Source organism: Quercus lobata, chromosome 6 (genome assembly GCF_001633185.2).
Source record: "Quercus lobata isolate SW786 chromosome 6, ValleyOak3.0 Primary Assembly, whole genome shotgun sequence".
NCBI classification, from domain to species: Eukaryota; Viridiplantae; Streptophyta; class Magnoliopsida; order Fagales; family Fagaceae; genus Quercus; species Quercus lobata.
This window is the reverse complement of record NC_044909.1, coordinates 52,376,844-52,399,508: the sequence shown is the minus strand read 5'-3', so window position 1 is coordinate 52,399,508 and position 22,665 is coordinate 52,376,844. Positions and strand designations below refer to the sequence as shown.

Genomic DNA, 22,665 nt, shown 5'->3' with positions numbered 1-22,665 from the left:
TCAATTGTGCTGGTCAGACAATTAAGTAGTTAGTACTCTGTACTCCCCCCTCTCCGCCCTTAGCTGAAGTCAAGCTAAACTCCATGAGACAGTATCTCCTATATCTCTTCATGCTAACTATAAATTGTGTGAAAATGGATATTCATTTGTTTATATTTGTTGCATTGGACTACTTAAGTGACTCATGGACAGGGTCTTCTTTTGTGTGTGTTTGGGGGGGTGGTGTGTGGTGTTCTTTCAGCCGTTACCATATGAATTTAGTCTTTAATAACATGCGTTGGATATTTGACTCTATTTCAAATGTGTTCATTTTAGCCCTTCATCATTTATCAGTTTCAACGTATTGTTTTTATTATTATTGCAAATATTTAAATGGCCTAAAGTTGCTCCATCCTCTATCCATGTATTTCAGCTTTTACTAGTTCAGAGTGTTTGTTAGTAACAAATTCCTTCATGGCCAGAAAAAGGTCTTCATCTTCTGTTAATTATAACAGAAACAGAAAAAAGCTTTTTTAATTCCTGCACTGTGTAATTGGCATTTTTGTTGATTGATGTCCCATATTGTTTATTGCATAACTCTTTAGGATAACACATGAAGATTTGTAATCATTATCCATTGAATTATTAGCAGGTGGTTGTGGTGTACTTACTATTTTACTCTTGGGCCTCTGGCAGCCTTGTCATCGGGTATTAAATCAAGGGAAACCACCAAATTGGATAATATTTTTGTTTTAATGAAAAAGTGTTGTGTATATACGCTTTAAAAGAATTTATTGGTGTTACAGCTTGAGTTGGGTCTGGATTAAAAATCTATGTCTGAACTAACTAAATTTGGTTTGGTTGGTTCTGAGGCCCCCAAAACCTAAGTTCAGTATCGAGTTTATGGTTGAGAACCTTTTTAAGAGCTTTGGGACACTGATGGTATTGAGGCACCCAGTGGTGCCTGACATTTACATGATGAGTAATGTTTACAATGCCTTAAAAATTTTATAATTAAATCATTTTATAACCTTAACAAAAATTAATGTAAGTTTTATTGAGGCTTCTTTAATAACTAAAAATAATTACATGAGAATTATAAGTGGAAGTTTGATAATGCAAAAAATTACAACATAGTTTTTATAAAATCTTTAACAAATATACACAATATAATGTATATGTTATATTTATGTGGATTTATAACATTAAAATATTGCTTAGTATTCACACGAGTGTTATTTAAAAAAAAAAAATAGATTGGCCATAAGTATTATATATAATGTGCACAGTATAATATATATATATATATATATGTATGTACATGTGTGTATGTATGTTTACAATTGTCTGGAGACATATATGTTAGTTATATATTTTGCCCCTCTCAAGTCTGCTCTTCCATTGCTTACTAATATTAATTTTTTTTTTTTTTTTAAAAGAGTATTCTAGACGTTCAATTTTAAGCTAAATTGACTAGATCCAACCTATTTAACTAGATTATGGTTTCTCAAAAAAAAAAAAAAAAAAAACTAGCTTACGATAAGATAAATGAGCGGATTTTGTATGGGTTTATTATTATTATTTTAGGAAAAATGGATATGATAGCATATGCGAGGGTTTGGTATGTAAAATAATATTTTGATTTAGAAAGGCAGTTTTTGTCCTAAACCTGAGTTTGTCATTCCTATTTTTTCGAGAAGAGAATTGTTGGACCACAGTAACTGAATTTTTTTTCGATGGGCAGTAACTGAAATTTTGACGAATACTCAAAGAGAATATGTAATTATCATAAAAGGGAAAATATTTATTTAAAAAAAAAAACTCATTTTTCCATATATCCATTGTGAAAAATTAAAAACACACACACACATATATATATATATATATATATATTTATTTATTTATTTATTTATTTAAGACCACTAATGGAACAACTTATTCAGCAAGAGCTTATGTGATGTGTGAGATGAGGAGTTTGCACAAACAAAGTTTAGAGCTATCCATTGCGTTGCAATTATCAATATTTAAATGAGTCACATAACTCATTCACCAATGTCATATGACTATAGTTACACATACAGGACTGGCCTTAGACATTTTGGGACTTAAGGCAAAAACTAAAATGAGGCATTTTTTATACTTATGTATTAATTAAATTAATATTTATTTAATATTTTTATATTATAATATATTTCATTTAAAATCTATTGGTTTATTTTTTACAATCTCATTTTCAAATCTAGTTGTTTCATGGTTTCTAATTTTAGAACTAATATTTTTCCAATCTCGAATTTCTTCATTACATAGTTGGCCAATACGTTTAGATTCAAACAACTTGCAACAAAAACAAAATACTTGGTCCATATCTTTTGAATACACTAGCCATTTTCTGTCATGCTTCTCCCCATTTGATAATATTTGAGTGTAATGAATAGTAGAAACATGTCTAGTGTCATCACCTTTAGGAAAAATTATATCATTGTCTCTAATTGGACCTCTTTCTACTAATAAATCTCTTAATTTTGTGTCAATATTTTTCCAATTACCTGGATCATAAATATTGTGGGGCCCAATAATTTAAGGACCAAGCCCGATTGCTCCTGGAAAATCCGAAGGCCCAGTCCGAGGAGAGCTGTGGCCCAAGCTCTACAGTACAGAGCACAAAACAATTTTGGAAGACAGCCGAGGACAGTTTGGTCCTCGGCAGATCCTGAATCCCACCGAAATAAAGGGGTAAAACTGGTATAGGGACGAATTTGTAAGGAGATCCAAAATATCTTGGGAAAGTTATCCTTACTACCCTTCCAGATAAGACCCAACACATGACAGAGCCGTACTCTGCACCCTTATCAACCATACCCAACAATTCTGGGATTAGACTGATGGGACAAATATCAGTCTTGTAAAGATTGACCCTACACGTGGATGAAGGACAATTAACACAGACGAGTATAAAAGAAGAAAGCAAGTAAATCTAAGGGGGATCCCATCCCACCTCCGAAAAAGGAGGATCACATGGGAGAGAACATCTCAACAACACCGGACTTCACTGAAGAAAGTCCGTCTTTGGATAACCGGGGTTAGGCCTCAATGGTCCTCGGATCAACTCCGAGAAGTCCCATCCCATATGGTGCGACGTCTTAGGGCTTAAATGTTCAGGCCCAACACCTTTTTCTACTTGAATTCCTCTAAAACCAGGATCGGACATCGCCCCGCGACCAGCGGCTAGCTTTTTAAGCCCATTCTCTACAAATTATATTGTGAGGGATCTTCCGTGCGCGAGCCCAACATCCTTATTGGGCCGCCAGAGAATCGTGTCCTTACAATTGGCACCGTCTGTGGGAAAGCTTGCGCGTTGGCGCAGGTGGCGGTGGAATCAACTCATTGGCAAGCAGAAATTTCTGGGATCTCCTCCGTCTCCGGCGACATATAGTTGTTGCTCCGACGTAAACTTCTGCTAGGGGCTACGCCTCGCAGTGCTAAGGGCGCGGGCATCTCTAGGGGCTTCCAGCCCCAGGCCAACTGTCCCCGCCTTGGTGTAGGGGCTGGTGGTTGAAAAATAAAACAAATAAAAAGATCGTAAGTTTTGGACAGAACCAAGGCCTTGCATGGTCCTCGGACTCAAGCCTATGGGGAAACCAAGTACATAAAAGGATCATAAGTTTTGGACAGAACCAAGGCCTTGCATGGTCCTCGGACTCAAGCCTATGGGGAAACCAAGTACATTAAAAGATCATAAGTTTTGGACAGAACCAAGGCCTTGCATGGTCCTCGGACTCAAGCCTATGGGGAAACCAAGTACATTAAAAAGATCATAAGTTTTGGACAGAACCAAGGCCTTGCATGGTCCTCGGACTCAAGCCTATGGGGAAACCAAGTACATTAAAAAGATCATAAGTTTTGGACAGAACCAAGGCCTTGCATGGTCCACGGACTCAAGCCTATAGGGAAACCAAGTACATTAAAAAGATCATAAGTTTTGGACAGAACCAAGGCCTTGCATGGTCCTCGGACTCAAGCCTATGGGGAAACCAAGTACATTAAAAAGATCGTAAGTTTTGGACAGAACCAAGGCCTTGCATGGTCCTCGGACTCAAGCCTATGGGGAAACCAAGTACATTAAAAGATCGTAAGTTTTGGACAGAACCAAGGCCTTGCATGGTCCTCGGACTCAAGCCTATGGGGAAACCAAGTACATAAAAAGATCCTAAGTTCTGGACAGAACCAAGGCCTTGCATGGTCCTCGGACTCAAGCCTATGGGGAAACCAAGTACATAAAAAGATCATAAGTTCTGGACAGAACCAAGGCCTTGCATGGTCCTCGGACTCAAGCCTATGGGGAAAACCAAGTACATTAAAAGATCATAAGTTTGGACAGAACCAAGGCCTTGCATGGTCCTCGGACTCAAGCCTATGGGAACACCAAGTACATTAAAAAAATCATAAGTTTTGGACAGAACCAAGCCTTGCATGGTCCTCGGACTCAAGCCTATGGGGAACCAAGTACATTAAAAGATCATTAAGTTTTGGACAGAACCAAGGCCTTGCATGGTCCTCGGACTCAAGCCTATGGGGAACCACAGTACAAAAAGATCGTAAGTTTGGACAGAACCAAGGCCTTGCATGGTCCTCGGACTCAAGCCTATGGGGAAACCAAGTACATTAAAAGATCGTAAGTTTGGACAGAACCAAGGCCTTGCATGGTCTCGGACTCAAGCCTATGGGGAAACCCAAGTACATTAAAAGATCGTAAGTTTTGGACAGAACCAAGGCCTTGCATTGGACTCAAGCCTATGGGGAAACCAAGTACATAAAAGATCGTAAGTTTTGGACAGAACCAAGGCCTTGCATGGTCCTCGGACTCAAGCCTATGGGGAAACCAAGTACATTAAAAGATCATAAGTTTTGGACAGAACCAAGGCCTTGCATGGTCCTCGGACTCAAGCCTATGGGGAAACCAAGTACATAAAAAAGACCACAAGTTTTGGACAGAACCAAGGCCTCGCATGGTCCACGGACTCAAGCCTATGGGGAAACCAACTAAAAAAAAAGAGAAAGAAACTACTATGGCATATAAACCTCAAAATCCATCCGAAGAGAACTTCTCGTTAACAGTTGGGTCAATCTTTAATTGCACGGGTTCCCCGGTCTACCCTCAGATCCCCAGTGCCAAAGGGGCTAATACGATACGGCACAGTATGTTACCCCAAGGGCACGATCCAAATCCATCGCTGCTCGGCTGCCCTCTCGGATATTCGTCTAGCGTGCATCACGCAGCGCTCAACAGCTATCTCGTGTTCTTCCGTCCAGAATATTGTTAAAGGCAGGCTTAGACTTAATATTCAGACCCAAAGTGGTAGTTGCAAAAAAAAAAAAGTATGTATAAAGAAATAAACACATCTTTTATTAAGACAAAAGAACAGTACAGTGTACAATAAAAGCTGAAACCAGCTTACATTAGAGTTAACTGCGTAAGCAAAAGAAAAGTACAAAAGAGTGAAGATGGTGCCGAGGAGATATCTCAGAGGAGAGGTTGGCTACTGTTCCAAGATGTCGTCTAAGGAAACTATTCCTCGACGCTTCTACATGCCCATAACTCAGGCAGCCAAAGAACCTGACCTCAGGCTAACACCATCTACGGAAAAGATGCAGGGAACCGGAAGTTGGGAAGCCCCCGCAGAAATTTGCCTGCTACAAGGCAGACGGCGCTGATGGCGGAAATTCCTTCTTCGGGCATACCAAAAATCTGGCATGACCAGAACCTGCTTCGGATTTTGACTAAAAGAGGGAGAAACATCCTTTCCCCTCTCTCGAACTGAAATATTCTCTTGAGTCTACGCCTCCCTGGCCCGCACCTCACTATCTGGAGTCGCAGGAAGACACGACGCTTTCGTGGCGGAGAGAGCTCCTTTGCCCCAATCCTCGCCTCAAACATGATGTACTAAGAGGGGAGACTGAAGAATTCGTGTGAAAGTAAAGCAACCTTCTCTCCTATTTATTTAAAAGATGAGGTGATGGCATTTAATTCATGCAGCGTCCCAAGGAACGCTACAGACAAAATGTCTCCGGCTCGATTTCCAATGCCGTCTGCAACCCTGAGATTAAAGGAGCCTCGTGAAGATGCACCTCGAATACTGGGACGCCAAAAAGTACCGCGTGACCAAAGACTACGGAAATGCCTCTAAATCTGTGGGCCTAATAAATTCGCGGCCCAGGCCCGTTCTGCATGGAAGCCCGCAGACTATGGCCCACACCAAGGAATAACCGTTACCGAGGACAACTTCCTGCTCGGCAACTTATGAGACACCTGAGGAAAGACAGGTGCAAAGAGAAAAAGGGAAGGGCATAAAGTTTTGGACAGAACCAAGGCCTTGTATGGTCCTCGGACTCAAGCCTATGGGGAAACCAAGTACGAAAAGTTATTATTATTACAAGTTTTGGACAGAACCAAGGCCTTGTATGGTCCTCGGACTCAAACCTATGGGGAAACCAAGTACAAAAATTATTATTATTATAAGTTCTGGATATAACCGAGGCCTTGTATGGTCCTCGGACCCAAGCCAAGGTGGTAAGTACTACTTTTTATTGGTCTGCCCTATTGTGCCAAGAACTCCTATTAAGATTATGGCAACATCTTTTTATTATTAAGTATTTTGGTCTTAGTCGTCATTGATTTAGATGCGGTATTATTGAGCCGAGCAGCACTTGCAAATTTATAAAAACAAAGAGACAGAACATGTAAAGTGAAATAGAAACAACTTTTATTAATATGAAAAATTATTACAATGTACAAAAAGAGGCTTCAACAAGCCTATACAAAAGAGGGGCTGCCGAAACAATACTAACATCCACAGTACAGATAAGCAAACGATCAAGCGCCTTTTTGAACTTGTCTTCAAAGTCTCTCCAATCTCTGCCTCAGTGTTGCTCATACTAAAAGAAGAACTCACTTCAAAAAAAAAAGAGAACGAAGAAGAAGGAAATAGTAAGGAAGAAATCAATGAAGAAGATGGAGGACATGAGTAAGAGAAGGAGGAGAAGAAGAGTGGGAGAAATGAAAAGACAAAGAGAGGAGCAAAAGAGGGAGAAGGACAGCACCAAGGCGGAACTGGTGCTGGGAAGACTATAAGAGGAAGACGGAGGAGGGCACCAGTGAGCAAGGAAAGGGAGAAGCAGAAGCACTTCGCCCCTGCCTCAACCCTGACTCCTAACACACTGGTGCCATGTTAGGTACGCTCGTGAGGAGCCGAGTGGTGCTGATATTGGGTGTTCTCGACTCAGTCACGCCAAGAGTTTGACATGACGAGCCCTTGCTTCGGATTTTGGCTGAAAGAGAGGCGGGACAGATCTTAAGTCTACGCCACCCTTGCCCCGATCGAGCCATTTCAAGCTTTATCGGAACATGGTGTTTTGAGGAAGGGCATGGTTCCTTCATCGTTCGTTATGGTAGGCGTGTACTGATATGGCGTATAACAAACGGGCTAAGCAGGCGCTAAAGGAGGCTACGGGTTTCAGATCTCAGAGGGAAGGAGAGGAGTCTGCACGAAAGTGATGGCCTCCTGCTTGCCTTCTTATAGGAAGGGCAGAACGGAGGGTATTAAATGCATTCAAGTTTCCCAAAGGAATCTGAAGAAAAAAGAGGCGTCCGTTCCACTTCCCCACCTTATCAAATGAGCCGCCGGACATAAATGAGCCTCGTAAAGGGGATTCATTAAGGGCGCGTCTGGGACAGCCAAGCGGCAGGAGTAGATCACAAGCAAATTAAACGGAATCCCTAGAAAACCGGCTAACCTCCTGGACAGGTGGAAAACCGCTCACATAAATGCGGGGTTGAACTAAACAAACCGTATTAAGGGCCCGGGTTTGCCAAAACCCTCCCTTCCAACCCGGAAGTCGGATAGAAGGGTTTTGAGGGGCTATTGTGGGGCCCAATAATTTAAGGACCAAGCCCGATTGCTCCTGGAAAATCTGAAGGCCCAGTCCGAGGAGAGCTGTGGCCCAAGCTCTACAGTACAGAGCACAAAACAATTTTGGAAGGCAGCCGAGGACAGTTTGGTCCTCGGCAGATCCTGAATCCCACCGAAATAAAGGGGTAAAACTGGTATAGGGACGAATTTGTAAGGAGATCCAAAATATCTTGGGGAAGTTATCCTTACTACCCTTCCAGATAAGACCCAACACATAACAGAGCCGTACTCTGCACCCTTATCAACCATACCCAACAATTCTGGGATTAGACTGATGGGACAAATATCAGTCTTGTAAAGATTGACCCTACACGTGGACGAAGGACAATTAACACAGACGAGTATAAAAGAAGAAAGCAAGTAAATCTAAGGAGGATCCCATCCCACCTCCGAAAAAGGAGGATCACATGGGAGAGAACATCTCAACAACACCGGACTTCACTGAAGAAAGTCCGTCTTTGGATAACCGGGGTCAGGCCTCAATGGTCCTCGGATCAACTCCGAGGAGTCCCATCCCATATGGTGCGACGTCTTAGGGCTTAAATGTTTAGGCCCAACACCTTTTTCTACCTGAATTCCTCTAAAACCAGGATCGGACATCGCCCCGCGACCAGTGGCTAGCTTTTTAAGCCCACTCTCTACAAATTATATTGTGAGGGATCTTCCGTGCGCGAGCCCAACATCCTTATTGGGCCGCCAGAGAATCGTGTCCTTACAAATATTTAAAGGAATATAATTCAACATGTCATTATTATTTTCATTTTCTTCTAGTTGAACATCATAATAGTGAACTTGTTCATTTGTGACATTTTCATCATTATTTTCATTTTCTTCTAAATTCTTTTGAAATTCATTATCAAAATTTGTTGTATTGCAAAATTGAACATCATTGTTATCTTGCAATTGTATCATTTCATTATCTTCTAACTCTTTTTGGTGAATTTCTTGGTCACTTGTGATATTTTGATCTAAATTTTGTGCTATATTTTGTTTATTACTAATAACAAATTTATCCATTGATCTTTTTTTAGACTTGATTAATTTTTCTTCTTTTTTTCTTTTTTTAAGTTTTTCATATCTAGATGCATATTTTCTAGTAGGTATTTCTAATCAAACAATATATTTATAAATACTAAAATAAAAAAAATAACTTTCAAGTGTAGAGCAAATGAGAAATAGAACCTGATTTATATAAAAAGTATTATTGTAGTTTCACCAAATAATAACAAGTTTTTAACAATCTCAACCTGCATAGATAAAGATTTATTCATTATATTACCAATAACTAATATATATATATATATATATAAACACGATTAAAATTAAATAAATAAATAAATTAAGCACAGCCCAGCCCAGCCAAGAAGATGCCAAGATGACCACACAAGTCTTATAAATAAGACCCACCCACAAAAACATAAAACAAATCTTATTACACCTACAACAACAACAACAACAACCAAAAAAAAAAAAAACTTGAAGGTCCAAACATGAAATGTCTAGCCATAACTCAATATATACAGCCCAGTCTTAACAAATCTAAACTAGAGAAAGCCAAGTCTTATAAGTTATACCTCAAAAGTCAAAACCCATTCTGCAGAATCAAAACGCACGCAGCAGCGAAAAAATAAAAAGGCAGTAAGCTCGGCAATCCTCACTCCTCAAAGTTTTCAGATTAGATGCGATCGGATGATTTAGATCAGAGGAAGCTTGAGCCAAGCAGCCAGCAACAGTGGAGAGAAAGAATGAGAGAGGCGGAGAGCAAGAGTTGAGAGAAAAAAGCTGAGCAAGAATGAGAAAGAGAAATGGTAAACATTTTAGGGATTTGACGTTTTTTATTTGTTTTAATTATTAATTGTTTTGTGGTTAATTTCTTAGATCGGATTTGTAGTTTATCTTATTGAATTTTGGTTTTTCTAGAGGATAATGATGTTATTTTTGGGATAATTGATTGTATTTAGACCAAAAAAAATTTTTGTGCTACCATTGTTTAACCGGGAATAACAAAAATTTTGTCTTTTGGTCAAAAGGATGTGTCGGATTTTTTATATTCATCTGAAACCAAAATTTTTTTTTCCCTACTATCCCTTCTTTTCTAAAATTTTGGAGTCCCCCTTTCACTTGGGGGCCTTAGGCAATTGCCTAATTGGCCCAGTGGAAGGGCCGACGCTATACACATGGATGATCTTTTCAATTACCAACTAAAAAATATAGTTCTAAACATGTTTGAGGCCAAGTTTTTTCATACACTTGGAAGTAGTATCTTTTTCTCTACATCAGAGAGGGAAACTTGGAGGAATGGTAGAATACAATAGAGAAAGGATAATGTAGACAACAGAAATAGAGATAAATTCTACCAAAAAAGGAAAAAAAAAAAATAGAGAAAAAATGTAGCCTAGTAGGCAAAAACAATATTATTAACATGTAGTGAGTGCCAATGAACAATATTAAAAATCTTCCTATGATCCATTATATGGCAGTTGAAGAGATTATTAATGTATAACTTTAGTTACATTACTTTTTTAATTAGTTACATGACTTTATAATTTTATAAATTATCACTTTGTAAATGGAAGAGATTCCCTCAAACTTTCTTTACCCATGAGAATGAGGTCATGCGGCATGAATCATGCCTATGATCAAAGCCACATCAACAGTTTCTCAAAGACTTTCCCTTGGGGTCCATGTCTTATAAAATAGAAATGTGGATGGTACCATTGTCTGTTGCTACAGCGTTATGTCACGGAGCAAGTCAACAAAGAACAAAGATATGGGTGAAGAGAGAGTGGAGTGGTCGGATCTTCCCAAGGAACTGTTACCAACGATCGGCAAAAGCCTCGACACCCGAATCGATATTGTTCGATTCCGCAGTGTCTGCAACTCGTGGCGCTCCTCTATTCCCTCCAACAAATCTCCTCGATTCCCTCTCAAATTCCCTAACCCATACTCGCCTACTTCGTCAACTCAAGCTCAAGCTCCGGCTTATCTCTGCGAAAGCACTATCTATCGACTACAAAGACTAAATCCCTCGACTTCTTCGAATAAGGCTTGGTTGGTCAAAGTCGAACAATACTCAAACTCAGGAGGCAAGTTGTGTGTCTTTGATCCAATCTCCAACCGTCTTAGCAGGTACCCCAATAAGACTTTAAACTTATTAGACTTCCGAGTCATCGAGTTAACTAAAGCATATATGCTTAGATATAAAGTTAGAGCTGGATCCACCACATCCACTAATGAAATCGAACAAGTCCTTAGTGTCAGAGACAGCTCTATTCTTCGTGTGACTAAAGTAGTTATGTTTCCCAATTCGCCTTGGACTAATGTAAACGACTCTGCCGTTTTTGTTATCTTTGGTGCCGGAACATTAGGCTTTGCAAAATCTGGGGCTAAGAGTTTAACCGTTGTAGATGATAACAATGTTGAGTATGATGATATTATTGTATATAAGGGCCAATTCTATGTGATTGATACATTGGGAAACGTTTCGTGGATTGATAATTCGTCGTTGAAGTTGGTTCCATTTTTGCCTCCGCTATGTGGGTTGGGTGGCCAGAAGCATTTGGTGGAGTCATGTGGAGCTCTCTATGTTGTTGATAGATACTTTAATAAAAAAAGGAGGAGGGTAGAACATACCAACCGGCATTTTAGAGACTCTGATGGTCCCAAAGTGGTTGATTTCAAAGTGTATAAGCTGAATGAAGAGTGGGGTCGATGGGAGTTGGAGAAAAGCTTGGGTGATCGAGCTTTTGTTTTGGGTAATGATTGTTGTTTGTCGATTTCGGCTGAAGAGTTTACTGGTTATAAAAGGAATTGCATTTACTTCAACAATCAAAATGAAACTCATGTTTTCAACTTGGAAGATAGTAGCTTTGGAGATTTACAGGATATCCATCCATCCTGGCTTTGCTCAAATTTGCGAGATTTACAGGATATCCATCCATCCTGGCTTCGCTCAAATTTGCTTTAGGCCTATGTAAGTATGAAATTAATGTTGTGAAAATTTTTAATCTAATGGTGTGTTTGGTTTCATTGTTATGTGCCCCTATTTGCTTGCTGTAACAAATACTTTAATTTGATAATTGTAAGTTTTAGTCATTTAGCAGCCTGTTGTGGTGGTTAGTATGATCACAAACTCAAACTTCAATCATCCTTGTTAAATATATTAAAGCTTGATCGTGTGTTGAATAATGCTTTGATCTACTTATGAGCTAGTATTTTACTATTTATTAGAAAGCACAACTCCTTTACTGAATTGGGTGGGTATATATATGGAGGAATGTCGTATACATTAAGAGCCTGATTAGGATTGCTGCAAGGAATAGCTCCAAAATTTTAGCTTTTGGAGCTAATTTAGCAAATTAGAATAAGTGCTCTAAAGTTGTTACATCTGTTTGGTAACCAAATTGATAAGCGAGTCCTTGTAATTGGCAAAGTAGTCAGGGGTGTGAATCAGTTTATGATGGCCAGAATATTTGGTATCTTTTTGCTTTTCCATTGTTGCAGAGGTCCAGACAAATTTTGAAGTGCTTGTTTGTCGTTGAAATTTATGTGTTAAGTGTTACTGTTACCTAATATGGTAGCTGGAAAAAAGCCAAATTTGGGTTTTGGCCCTTTTGGGTATCAAATGTACAAGATGGCAATGTGTCACCACTCATCATTAGTAAGGAAAAACTGAATCCATTTATTGGGGCAGTAAGTGAGTGCCTCCTTTTGTGAATAAATGTAAGTTAGATTTGCTGAATACTTAAAAACAGAATTTCTTTGAAGTCTTTACAGTAATACTTGTACATATTTGGGGCTTGTTGTGGAATTGGATTGCTATGGTACATGGCATGGGCAAAGCATGGTTTTGTAGACCATACAGCTGCCATCTATGTCCAATTTTGTTTTATGGCTTGCCGAACCATGCAATTTATAAAATTAGGCTCTGGTACCTCCTCTCTTTCATTATAATTTAGCCATTTGCATATCATCAAAGCATAAGAAGAAATTAGATCATGCAGAACAATAGATTTTAATTACAATCCGATTGTGAGAATGGGTGAGATCTTGACCTAATAGTGAAAGTGAATTTAATCCTACCCATAAAATTTGGTAAGGACATTAGGATGGACAGAGTGGGTTCATTTGATAATTTTCAGCATGAAACAATGAAGTTACAAACGCATGCCCCAAACAATTTCAACGCCTTTTGTTTGCCCATTCTTATCTCAATGGGAGGGGCTAGTAAATATTTGGTGATACACTCTCCAACGATGAACCCACAAAGAGGGTTTTTTTTTTTTTTTTTTTTTTTTTCCTGACTGACATAATGAGTTAATCATACTTGTGAACAAGTTTGAATTTGTTGGGCAAAAAAAATGAATCAAACTTAAATATATAATGAAGTTTAGTAATGAATTTGTTGGCTCGTGTTTTAAATTTTAGTACTTGATGGAGCTCGACTCATTTATAACTTTACATCTCAAAAAACTAATCGGTTGCAGTGTTGATACTGAACGAAGTCATATACCCCAAGATGAAAAATAAGGAATACAGCCCCTCAAAATTAATAAAGTATATATCCAGTTAAGTCACTTTGTGGCTTAAGTATAATATGAATATTGCAGCACAAATTACAGACCCTCCAGGACTAAAAGCATCACGGCCCAATCCATAGATTAAGAAATTAAGACACCAATTTGCCGTTGGTTTTGGTCTTCTCTCTATCTTGCAAAGTCATTCTCTAAGTCAACTAACGAAGATATGGATGAGAGAGAGGTCGAGTGGTCTGCTCTTCCAATGGAACTCTTGCTTTTAATCGGCAAAACCCTCCAAGATCGCATCGATGTTATAAGATTTCGCAGCATGTGTGTTCCATGGCGATCCTCTATCCCTCCACTACGTGAGGTATCTCCTTCTTTGCCTCTCCCTCTTCCTTACCCCGTCAGATCAGCTAGAAACCAAGCCTTTGTCTCTCAAAGTACCATCTACCGTCTAAAGCTACCCGATGATGATGATAATCCAAAGATTCCAACATGTTCAACAAATAGCTGGTTGGTCAGGGTGGAAGAGTTTGAACCTGGTCGAACACGTCTTTTAAATCCACTTTCAAGCCTCCATATCAGGTTTCTCCCAGACCCTTTTCCAAAAGTGATTAACTTATTGGATTTTCGAGTTGTTGAGGTAAGCAAAGCATACGAACTTCAATATAGTAGTGGCATGCCTATTGCTGGTGTGAATAAACTAGTTTTGTTTCCTAACTCTGCATGGACTAGTTGTGTTGAAGACACTGTCATTTTCGCGTTATTAAATGAAGGAAAGTTGGGGTATGTGAAACATGGAGATGAGAAATGGACCCTTGTAGATGATCACAACTTTACTATGATGACATTATTGTATACAAGGGACAATCCTATGTTGTTGATAGATTGGGAACAGTTTCATGGATTAATTCATCAATGAAGTTGATACAATTTTCGCCTCCATTTTGTGGTTTGGGAAACCAGAAGCATTTGGTGGAGTCATGTGGAGAACTCTATATTGTTGATAGGTACTTTGAATTTGATAGAGAGGGGGGAAGATGGCACTTTGATCTGTTCCCTAGTAACAGTGTTTGTCCTAAGACACTGACTTTCAAAGTTTATAAGCTGGACCAAGAGTGGGGTTGTTGGGTTATGGTCAAGAACTTGGGTGATCGAGTTTTAATCTTGGGTAATGACTGTTCCTTCTCTGTTTCAGCAAGAGAATTCTCTGAATGTAAAGGGAATAGCATTTACTTCACTGATGGAAATGACCTTGGTGTCTTCTACGTAGAGAATCAGAGAATTTGCATGATTGTAGATTACAAAGAGCAGTGTCCTATATTTTGTCCTCCCCCATCTTGGCTCAGCTCAAAATCTGCGTTCATCTAAATGCTGAGTGTAAGTAAATTTACATGGTGGTTGTGTTTTTAAATTAATTTAGCATGGGATATTAGTGCCCTTGAACTACTCTATGATGTTGTTGTTGTTGTTGTTGACTTTTTATGAATTCAGCTTTACTTGTGATGTCTCTTATGTCACTTTGTTCAGTGATTTTAATTTTAATCATGTATCAGCCTGTCATAGTGGCTGATTATCAATTTGTCTCAGAATTATTCAATCATCTATGTTAATTGAAAAACTGATTTCAATGGAGAAGTTGAGCAGGGCTGCTGTATCTTAAAGCTTGTCTTGTGCAGAATTTGAAATTCTCTCAAATATACTCAAGGCCTAGCCTTTTTATTTATTTGTTCATGTTTTTGGTAGTCCAAATGATCTACATAAGTAGTGGTTGAAATGTAAAGATATATTTAATGACTGGAAATGTAACAATATATATAATGGCTCTGAGAAATTATTCAACACAATAGGACTGAAGACTCAGTATAAAATCGTAAATCATAGAGCAGATAAGCCGACCTTTGCTTGAGTGGCAATAATTGGAGAGGTTCGTTCTTCGTTGGGGATCCTTTTGCAATTTCACAATCGTCTTGGCTAAGCTTTCTTTCTAGGAGAAGTTGAAATTGATGAATTATGGAATGGTTTAAAACTATGTCTAAAGACTGAAGTTCTTCTTCTGCTTTAAAACTAATTATGCAGAGTGTAATAACAAACGAAATATTTTGAAAGGAACCCGATATTGTTTGGTATTGGGTATTGAGTAAGAAATGGCTGTAGTTGTTGGACCAAAAGAAAATTTAGTTGTACTATAAACTGATAAGAATTGGCATTGTTAATAGCATCTGTTGCTCGCCTAGGGGCTAGACAATGAGCCATGTCGTCCCACTTGTGTGTGGCGTTTATTTATTTATTTATTTTATAATTATAATTATTTACTTACAAGAATGTTTTAGTCTATTAATATTTTTTTATGTGATAAAGCATAGTTTTAAAAACATGAACGGTCTCTACCTTTCGTTCAAAAAAAAAAAAAATGAACTGTCAAATATCCACAAAAGAGACCAGTTTCTAGGTTTTACGAGTTCTTTCTCGGTTTGGTCGGTTTTTTGTTGTTTTCCCAATTTTAGCCAACCTTGTTCTAGGTTTCGTTCTTGATTGAACTGGTTCAATTTTCTGGTCCAATCCGATTTTTTAAACAATGGTTATAAGGACATGAAAATAAATTTATACAAATTACATTTTTTATCTCTTATTTTTCTTCTCAACCAAATACACATGAGAAAACTAAATCTTTCTTATTCCTAACTTTTTAATCCCCCAACTAAACAAAGCCTGTCTTAATCCAATAAGGCCACCTCCAGTAGGGCAAAAGCAAAAGGCTTGATATTGTTTGAAATACATAAAATGCAAGAGTCTCTTAGCTATCTATATATAATACATAAAAGTTAAAATGTAGTATATATTGTTGCTACTCTTTTATTGAGCCACATCAATATAGTATTTCAGTTCATTCGATTCACTTCGGTCAAGTTCAGTCCACTTAAGTCCATTTCAGTCCAATTTGATCCTTTAGTCCAGTCCAGTCCCTTTGGTCTATTTTGGTCTATTCAAGGTCCAATTCAGTCCACTTTGGTGATGTTTTGGAAGAAGAAGTTTGTGTAGAAAGAGGAGTTGCTTCATTGACAATTATGTTACATTCTCAACATAATTTTGGTAGGTTCCTAATAATATTACATTTTTCTTATGTCATTAAAGTCTTGTATTTTTTTTTTCTAATATAAGTGATAAATTTATTATATTTCATTTTTAGACCATTCAAAATATATAGAGAATGAACTGTTTGAATGAGTACTAGAAACAAATTCTAACCACACATCACATTATTTATAAAATATTTCGCCTTATATAAAATTGAATATAAATTGTAAAATGGTGGGTATCCTATCAAAAAAAAAAATTTAAAATAATGGGTACCAATTAGCTTAACTAGTAAAATTTTTAATAGTTATATAAAAGATCTAAAATTTAATTCTTGCCCACATAAAAAACTAATTGATATAATTTAAAAAAAATGCGCACCCTTAATATACAATGATTCCACATATTTGTGGCACCCTAAAGGTTACCGTCCATTCCACATCATCACTTTAGTTGTGAAAACGTTGGCTTTTTTTTTTTCTTTTCTTTTTTTCTTTTTTTCATCAATTCCTTGGCCACTTGGGTCTTTGTCTTTTAATATAGAATGAAGATCTCTGGTTTAAGTCTAGTCAACCAAGAACAAAGATATGGAGAAATCCAAAAAAGAGAACAAAGGTATGGATGATGGAGAGAGAGTGGAGTGGTCGGAACTTCCCAAGGAACTGTTACCAACGATCGGCAAAAACCTCGACACCCGCATCGATATTGTTCGATTCCGCAGCGTCTGCAACACGTGGCGCTCTTCTATCCCTCTCTTTCACACCTACTCTCCTCGATTCCCTCTCATATTCCCTTCCCCTTATCCAGCTCCAATTCCAATTCGAACTCCGGCTTATCTCTGCCAAAGCACTGTCTATCGACTACAAAGGCTAAATCCCTCTTCGACTTCTTCGAATAAGTCTTGGTTGATCAAAGTCGAACAAGACTCAAACTCAGGAGGCAAGTTTCGTTTATTTGATCCAATCTCCAACCGTCGTACCAGGTACCCCAATAAGACTTTGAACTTATTTGACTTTCGAGTCGTAGAGTTAACTAAAGCATATACTCTTAGATATCAAGTTAGAGTTGGATTATCCACATCCACTAATGAAATCGAACAAGTCCTCAGTGTCAGTGACATCTCTATTTTTGGAGTGAATAAGGTAGTTATGTTTCCCAATTCTCCTTGGACTAATGTAAACGCCTCTGCCGCTTTTGTTATCTTTAATGACGGAAAGTTAGGCTTTGCAAAATCTGGGGACGAGGAATTGATCCTCGTAGATCGTAATAGTTTTGATTATGATGATATCATTGTGTATAAGGGCCAATTCTACGTGATTAATAGTTTGGGAATCGTTTCATGGATCGATCATTCGTCATTGAAGTTGGTTCAATTTTTGCCTCCGCTTTGTGGGTTGGGTAGCCAGAAACATCTGGTGGAGTCTTGTGGAGCTCTCTATGTTGTTGATAGGTACCTTGACAGGGAAAGGAGGAGGGTAGAGAATGATGCGTTTTATATGGGTGGTGAAGATTGTGCCGAATCAATTGGTTTCAAAGTGTATAGGTTTGATGAAGAGTGGGGTCGATGGGAATTGAAGGAAAGCTTGGGCGATCGAGCTTTTGTTTTGGGTAATGGTTGTTGTTTCTCGGTTATGGCTAAAGAGCTTTCTGGGTATAAAAGGAATTGCATTTACTTCACTGATCAATATGAAACTCGAGTTTTCAGTTTGGAAGATAATAGCGTTGGATATTTATCATATTTTGAGGACAGTTATCCATCTTGGCCTCTCCCAAATTTGCTTTAGGCCTATGTAAGTATGAAATTAATGTTGTGAAACTTTTTAATCAAATGGTGTATTTGGTTTCATTGTTATGTGCCCCTGTTTGCTTGCTGTAACAGATACTTTCGATGATTGTAAGTTTTAATCATATAGCAGCCCATTGTGGTGGTTTGTATGATCGCAAACACAAACTTCAATAATCCTTGTTAAATAGATATAAGCTTGATCATGTGTTGAATATTGCTTTGATCTACCCATGAGCTAGTATTTTCAGAAAGTACAACTCATTTACTGAATTGGGTAGGTATATGAGGAATGTCAATTAGATTAAGAGCCCGATTGGGATTGCTGTAAGAAATAGAACTTCAAGCTGTAGTGCTTTTGTGATAGTGAGTTTTAACTTAAAATGATTTTTAAGGGTTTGTTTGAATACTGTTTATTTTGCTGAAAACTTAAAACTGAAAATACTATAACAAAATAATTTTTAAATATGTAAACAGTACTGTGGGACCTATTTTTAATGAAAGTTTTGTTGAAAAAAGATGTTTGTGAGTCCTGTAAACAGTGTACGGATCCATTGAAAAGCCACCACAGCCATAGAAACTGAGAAACGCACTTCAAAAAAAAAAAAAAAACACAAACACAAACACGTAAACGTGCTATCCAAACGGGTATTTAGCTATTGGAGCTAATTTAGCAAATTAGAACAAGTACTTTAAAGTTATTACATCTGTTTGGTAACCAAATTGATGAGCAGGTCATTGCAATTTGCAAGATAGTCAGGGGTGTGAATCTGTTTATGTTGGCCAGAAGAATATTTGGTATCCTTTTGCCTTGCCATTGTAGCAGAGGTCCAGACAAATTTTTGAAGTGCTTGTTTGTCATTGAAATTTATATGCGGTGTGTTGAGTGTTGCTGTTACGTAATAAGGTAGGTGGAAAAGGCCAAATTGGGTTTTGGGTATCAAATGTGCAAGAGGGGAATGTGTCACCACTCACCATTAGTAAGGAAACACAGAATCCATTTATTGAGGCAAGAAGTGAGTGCCTCTTTTCATGAATAAATGTAAGTTACGGTTGCTGAATAATTAAACAGAATTTCTCTCGAGTCTTTACATTAATACTTGTACATATTTGGGGCTTGATGCAGAATTGGAATGCTATGGTACATGGAATGGGCAAAGCATGGTTTTGTAGACCTTATAGCTGCCATCTATGTTTAATTTTGTTTTTTGGCTTGCCAAACCTTGCAATTTATAAACTCAGGCTCTGGTACCTCAGCTCTTTTATTCTAACTTAATCATTTGCATATCATCAAACAAAAAGAAGGAAATAGATCATGCATAACATATTTCAATTACAATCTGATTGTGAGAACGGGTGAGATCTTGACCTAATTGTGAATGTGAAATTAGTCCTACCCATAAATTTATGTAAGGACATTAGGATGGATAGGGTGGGTTCATTTCATATTTTTAGCAGGAAACAATGAAGTTTTAAACGCATGCCCCAAAAAATTTTAACCCATTGTTTGCTCATTCTTTTCTCAATGGGCAAATCTCATAAGAGAAAGACCCAGGTTGAAAGGGACTAGTAAATATTTGGTGATACACTAAGCTTATACTGGAACCAAAACAACACATCTAGTTCCCATATCCCACTTAAGATGTGTATGAAAATTGAAAAGCCATTTCAGTTCAACATGGGGGGAAAATTTTGTTTCCAAAATCTTTTAATGGAACTTCTTTCTGATTTGTTAGTGAATATTTCCAATAAAATTTACTAAAGCTATTTATTGGTTGATGCAATTATTGATTATTACTAGCTCTCTCTTTATTCTCTCTAATTTTTAAGGGCACGTTTTGTAGATTCAAGCATTTAGAAGTGTTGACAAAATATTTTGTCATATGAAAGTTGTGAAATTCACAAAATTATGTCGATAGAAATCTTTTGTTTTTTTCTAAAAAATTAATTATAAAGCTAAAATTTAATACAAAAGACTAGTGGCAAAGTTGAGTGGTTCTTTTTCAATTGGTTTCAAAATATTGAATAAGTACACTATAGATTAACTTTTTACATTTTATTTTATGGTCTAATTTACTTATTAATAAAAATCATGCATATTTCATTAGAGTCATGCATGAAACATATATTAAAAAAAAAAAAAAAAAAAGTGGCATAGGTTAAAAAAATGCAATAAAATTTGAACATTTGATAATACTTTTTATATTTCTTAGGGAATACATATTACTAAAATAATATACTTTGGGTATCTAAAGCCTAATATTGATTAAAAAGAAATAATAATAATAATAAAAATTTCTAGTTTACTTTGGTCATATTCGATCCATTTGGTCCACCTTGGTTCTATTCAATCCTGTTCAATTGACTTTGGTCCGCTTCGATCCTATTTGGTCCACATTGATCCTATTTGGTCCTACTCGGACCACCTCGACCTATTCAGTCTATTCAATCCACTTTGGTCTTATTCAGTCCTATTCAATCCACTTCGGTCCTATTCGGTCCACTTTGGTCTAATACAGTCAAATCCGGTCCAATGCAGTTTTGTTTGGTCCATTCTATCCATTTTGGTCTTATTCAGTCTTATTTGGTCAACCTTGGTCCTAATCGCTCCACTTCGGTCTTATTCGGTCCAATTTTTCCACCTTGGCCTTATTCAGTCCTACTCAATCCACTTTGGTTCTATTCAGTCCGTTCGGTCCACTTTGGTTTTATTTGGTCCATTCGGTCTTATTCGGCCCACTTCGGTTTTATTCGGTTCATTCAGTCCACTTTGGTCTTATTCAGTCCACTTTGTTCCTATCTGGTCCCATATGTTTGACACGAAAACATATACCCCAAGATGAAAAAATGAAAATCCGGCCCATCAAAATTAAGGATATAGTATGCAAATTATAACACAAAGTACAAACCCTTCATAGATTAAGATATACCATTTTGTTATTCATTCATAGAGAATATAACTAGACATGGAAGAACGAGTCAGAATTTTTTGACCTGACCCAACCCGACCCGACCCGAACCCAATTTTTTTGACCTGAAGCAAAAACGGATTGACCCGTGACCCGACCGGTGTATTTTGCGGGTCAACCCGACCCGACCCGAACCCGAACCATTTTTTTTTTTTTTAATTTTAGGTAAAAAAAATAGTAAAATTAAGACAATATTGGTTTAATTGTTTATTGTGAGCTTTAAGGAAACAATTGATACATTTACATAACTATATGTAAATTAATTGAAAGATAAATGGTTGAGCATTCTGTAATGAGTAAAGATTTTTAAATATCAAATAGTAAAGTACATGCCAAGATAACCTAATTATAGTAGAGTTAAAAACATAGATTTAAAATTGTAGATATGTGTGAGAAATATTCACAAGTATGGAAATAATGAAGCCAAAATATCAAATTAGCATAAATTATGAATGCTTAAACCTATTTTTTTAACAATTTATGTCCAAAATAAATGGCTTTTCAAAATAAATTATGATATTTCCTAGTGTATGTTGCTTAACAATGATATGATATTCATAAAAGAGACCATGCATAAATAAGTAAGCAATCAAACTTTAATGTATATCTCAATTGAAATAGAGTGTCAACCACAATTGTTAATAGATTATAAAATTAATTTTGAAGATAGTAAATTTCTTATATGTTTTTATTCTTTATTAAATGGGTTATCCAATAAGTCATTTGTAATTTTGTTTTATATTTTGAAATGTTGATATTGTATATAAATAAAACTTGTGTATTTGTTTTACTTATCTTTGTATTAATGTTAGGATTTTTATAATTTTAAAATTATTGAAAAAGTATTGTAGGGACTCAATTTGTAACGACCCCAAATTTGTATTGGGTTCGAACGTTAAAGGCTCAAACAATAAATTTGTAAAGAGTGGGCTAAAAGGCTAGGCCTTGGTGAACGGACAGTCGTTAGTCATGGTGTTCAAGATAATTGCACAGAGGTGAACTGAACTTATCCAAGAAGACTTTCTCCTTGGCACGACCTGCGTGACTTCGGTTCTTGGACCTCCCTCTCCCTTTTTTGGACTGCTTCTTCCTCCTTTTATACTAGCTTTTTCCCTTCCCACGAATGTCCACGTGTAGGTTCATCTTTTTAGGGCTAATACTTGTCCCATCAGCCCATACCCAAAGTGGTTGGGGGTGGTTGTAAAAGCTGAAAAGTATGGCTCTGTCAAGTGCAGAGTACTTAGTTGCAGTAATGGCAGCCTTTCCCTTGTTCTTTGTCGTTTTAGTACTTTTCCTGTTCGGCGAAATAACCCTGAATGTCGTCACTAGGACTAAGTTGCTCCCTTTTGCCCTCGACTACATAGGAG

The 22,665-nt window shown here is 37.3% G+C and overlaps 2 protein-coding genes and 1 pseudogene across 2 annotated transcripts; all 3 read left to right on the top strand.

Annotated features, from left to right (window-relative positions):
- Window positions 1-10,630: 10,630 nt before the first annotated feature.
- Window positions 10,631-12,134, top strand: LOC115995237 (putative F-box protein At1g65770). The gene has a single exon (XM_031119723.1). The coding sequence runs from the start codon at window positions 10,684-10,686 to the stop codon at window positions 11,911-11,913; it is 1,230 nt and encodes a 409-aa protein (XP_030975583.1). The 5' UTR covers window positions 10,631-10,683; the 3' UTR covers window positions 11,914-12,134.
- A 1,484-nt stretch (window positions 12,135-13,618) lies between these two features.
- Window positions 13,619-14,983, top strand: LOC115949630 (annotated as a pseudogene).
- A 2,087-nt stretch (window positions 14,984-17,070) lies between these two features.
- On the top strand, window positions 17,071-18,559 carry LOC115993995 (putative F-box protein At1g65770). Its single transcript, XM_031117998.1, has one exon. The coding sequence runs from the start codon at window positions 17,134-17,136 to the stop codon at window positions 18,328-18,330; it is 1,197 nt and encodes a 398-aa protein (XP_030973858.1). The 5' UTR covers window positions 17,071-17,133; the 3' UTR covers window positions 18,331-18,559.
- Window positions 18,560-22,665: the final 4,106 nt, after the last annotated feature.

Excerpts from the sequence above, each read along its gene's own strand:
- LOC115993995 (XM_031117998.1), top strand. The coding sequence starts at position 17,134 with ATGGAGAAATCCAAAAAAGAGAACAAAGGTATGGATGATGGAGAGAGA.
- LOC115995237 (XM_031119723.1), top strand. The coding sequence starts at position 10,684 with ATGTCACGGAGCAAGTCAACAAAGAACAAAGATATGGGTGAAGAGAGA.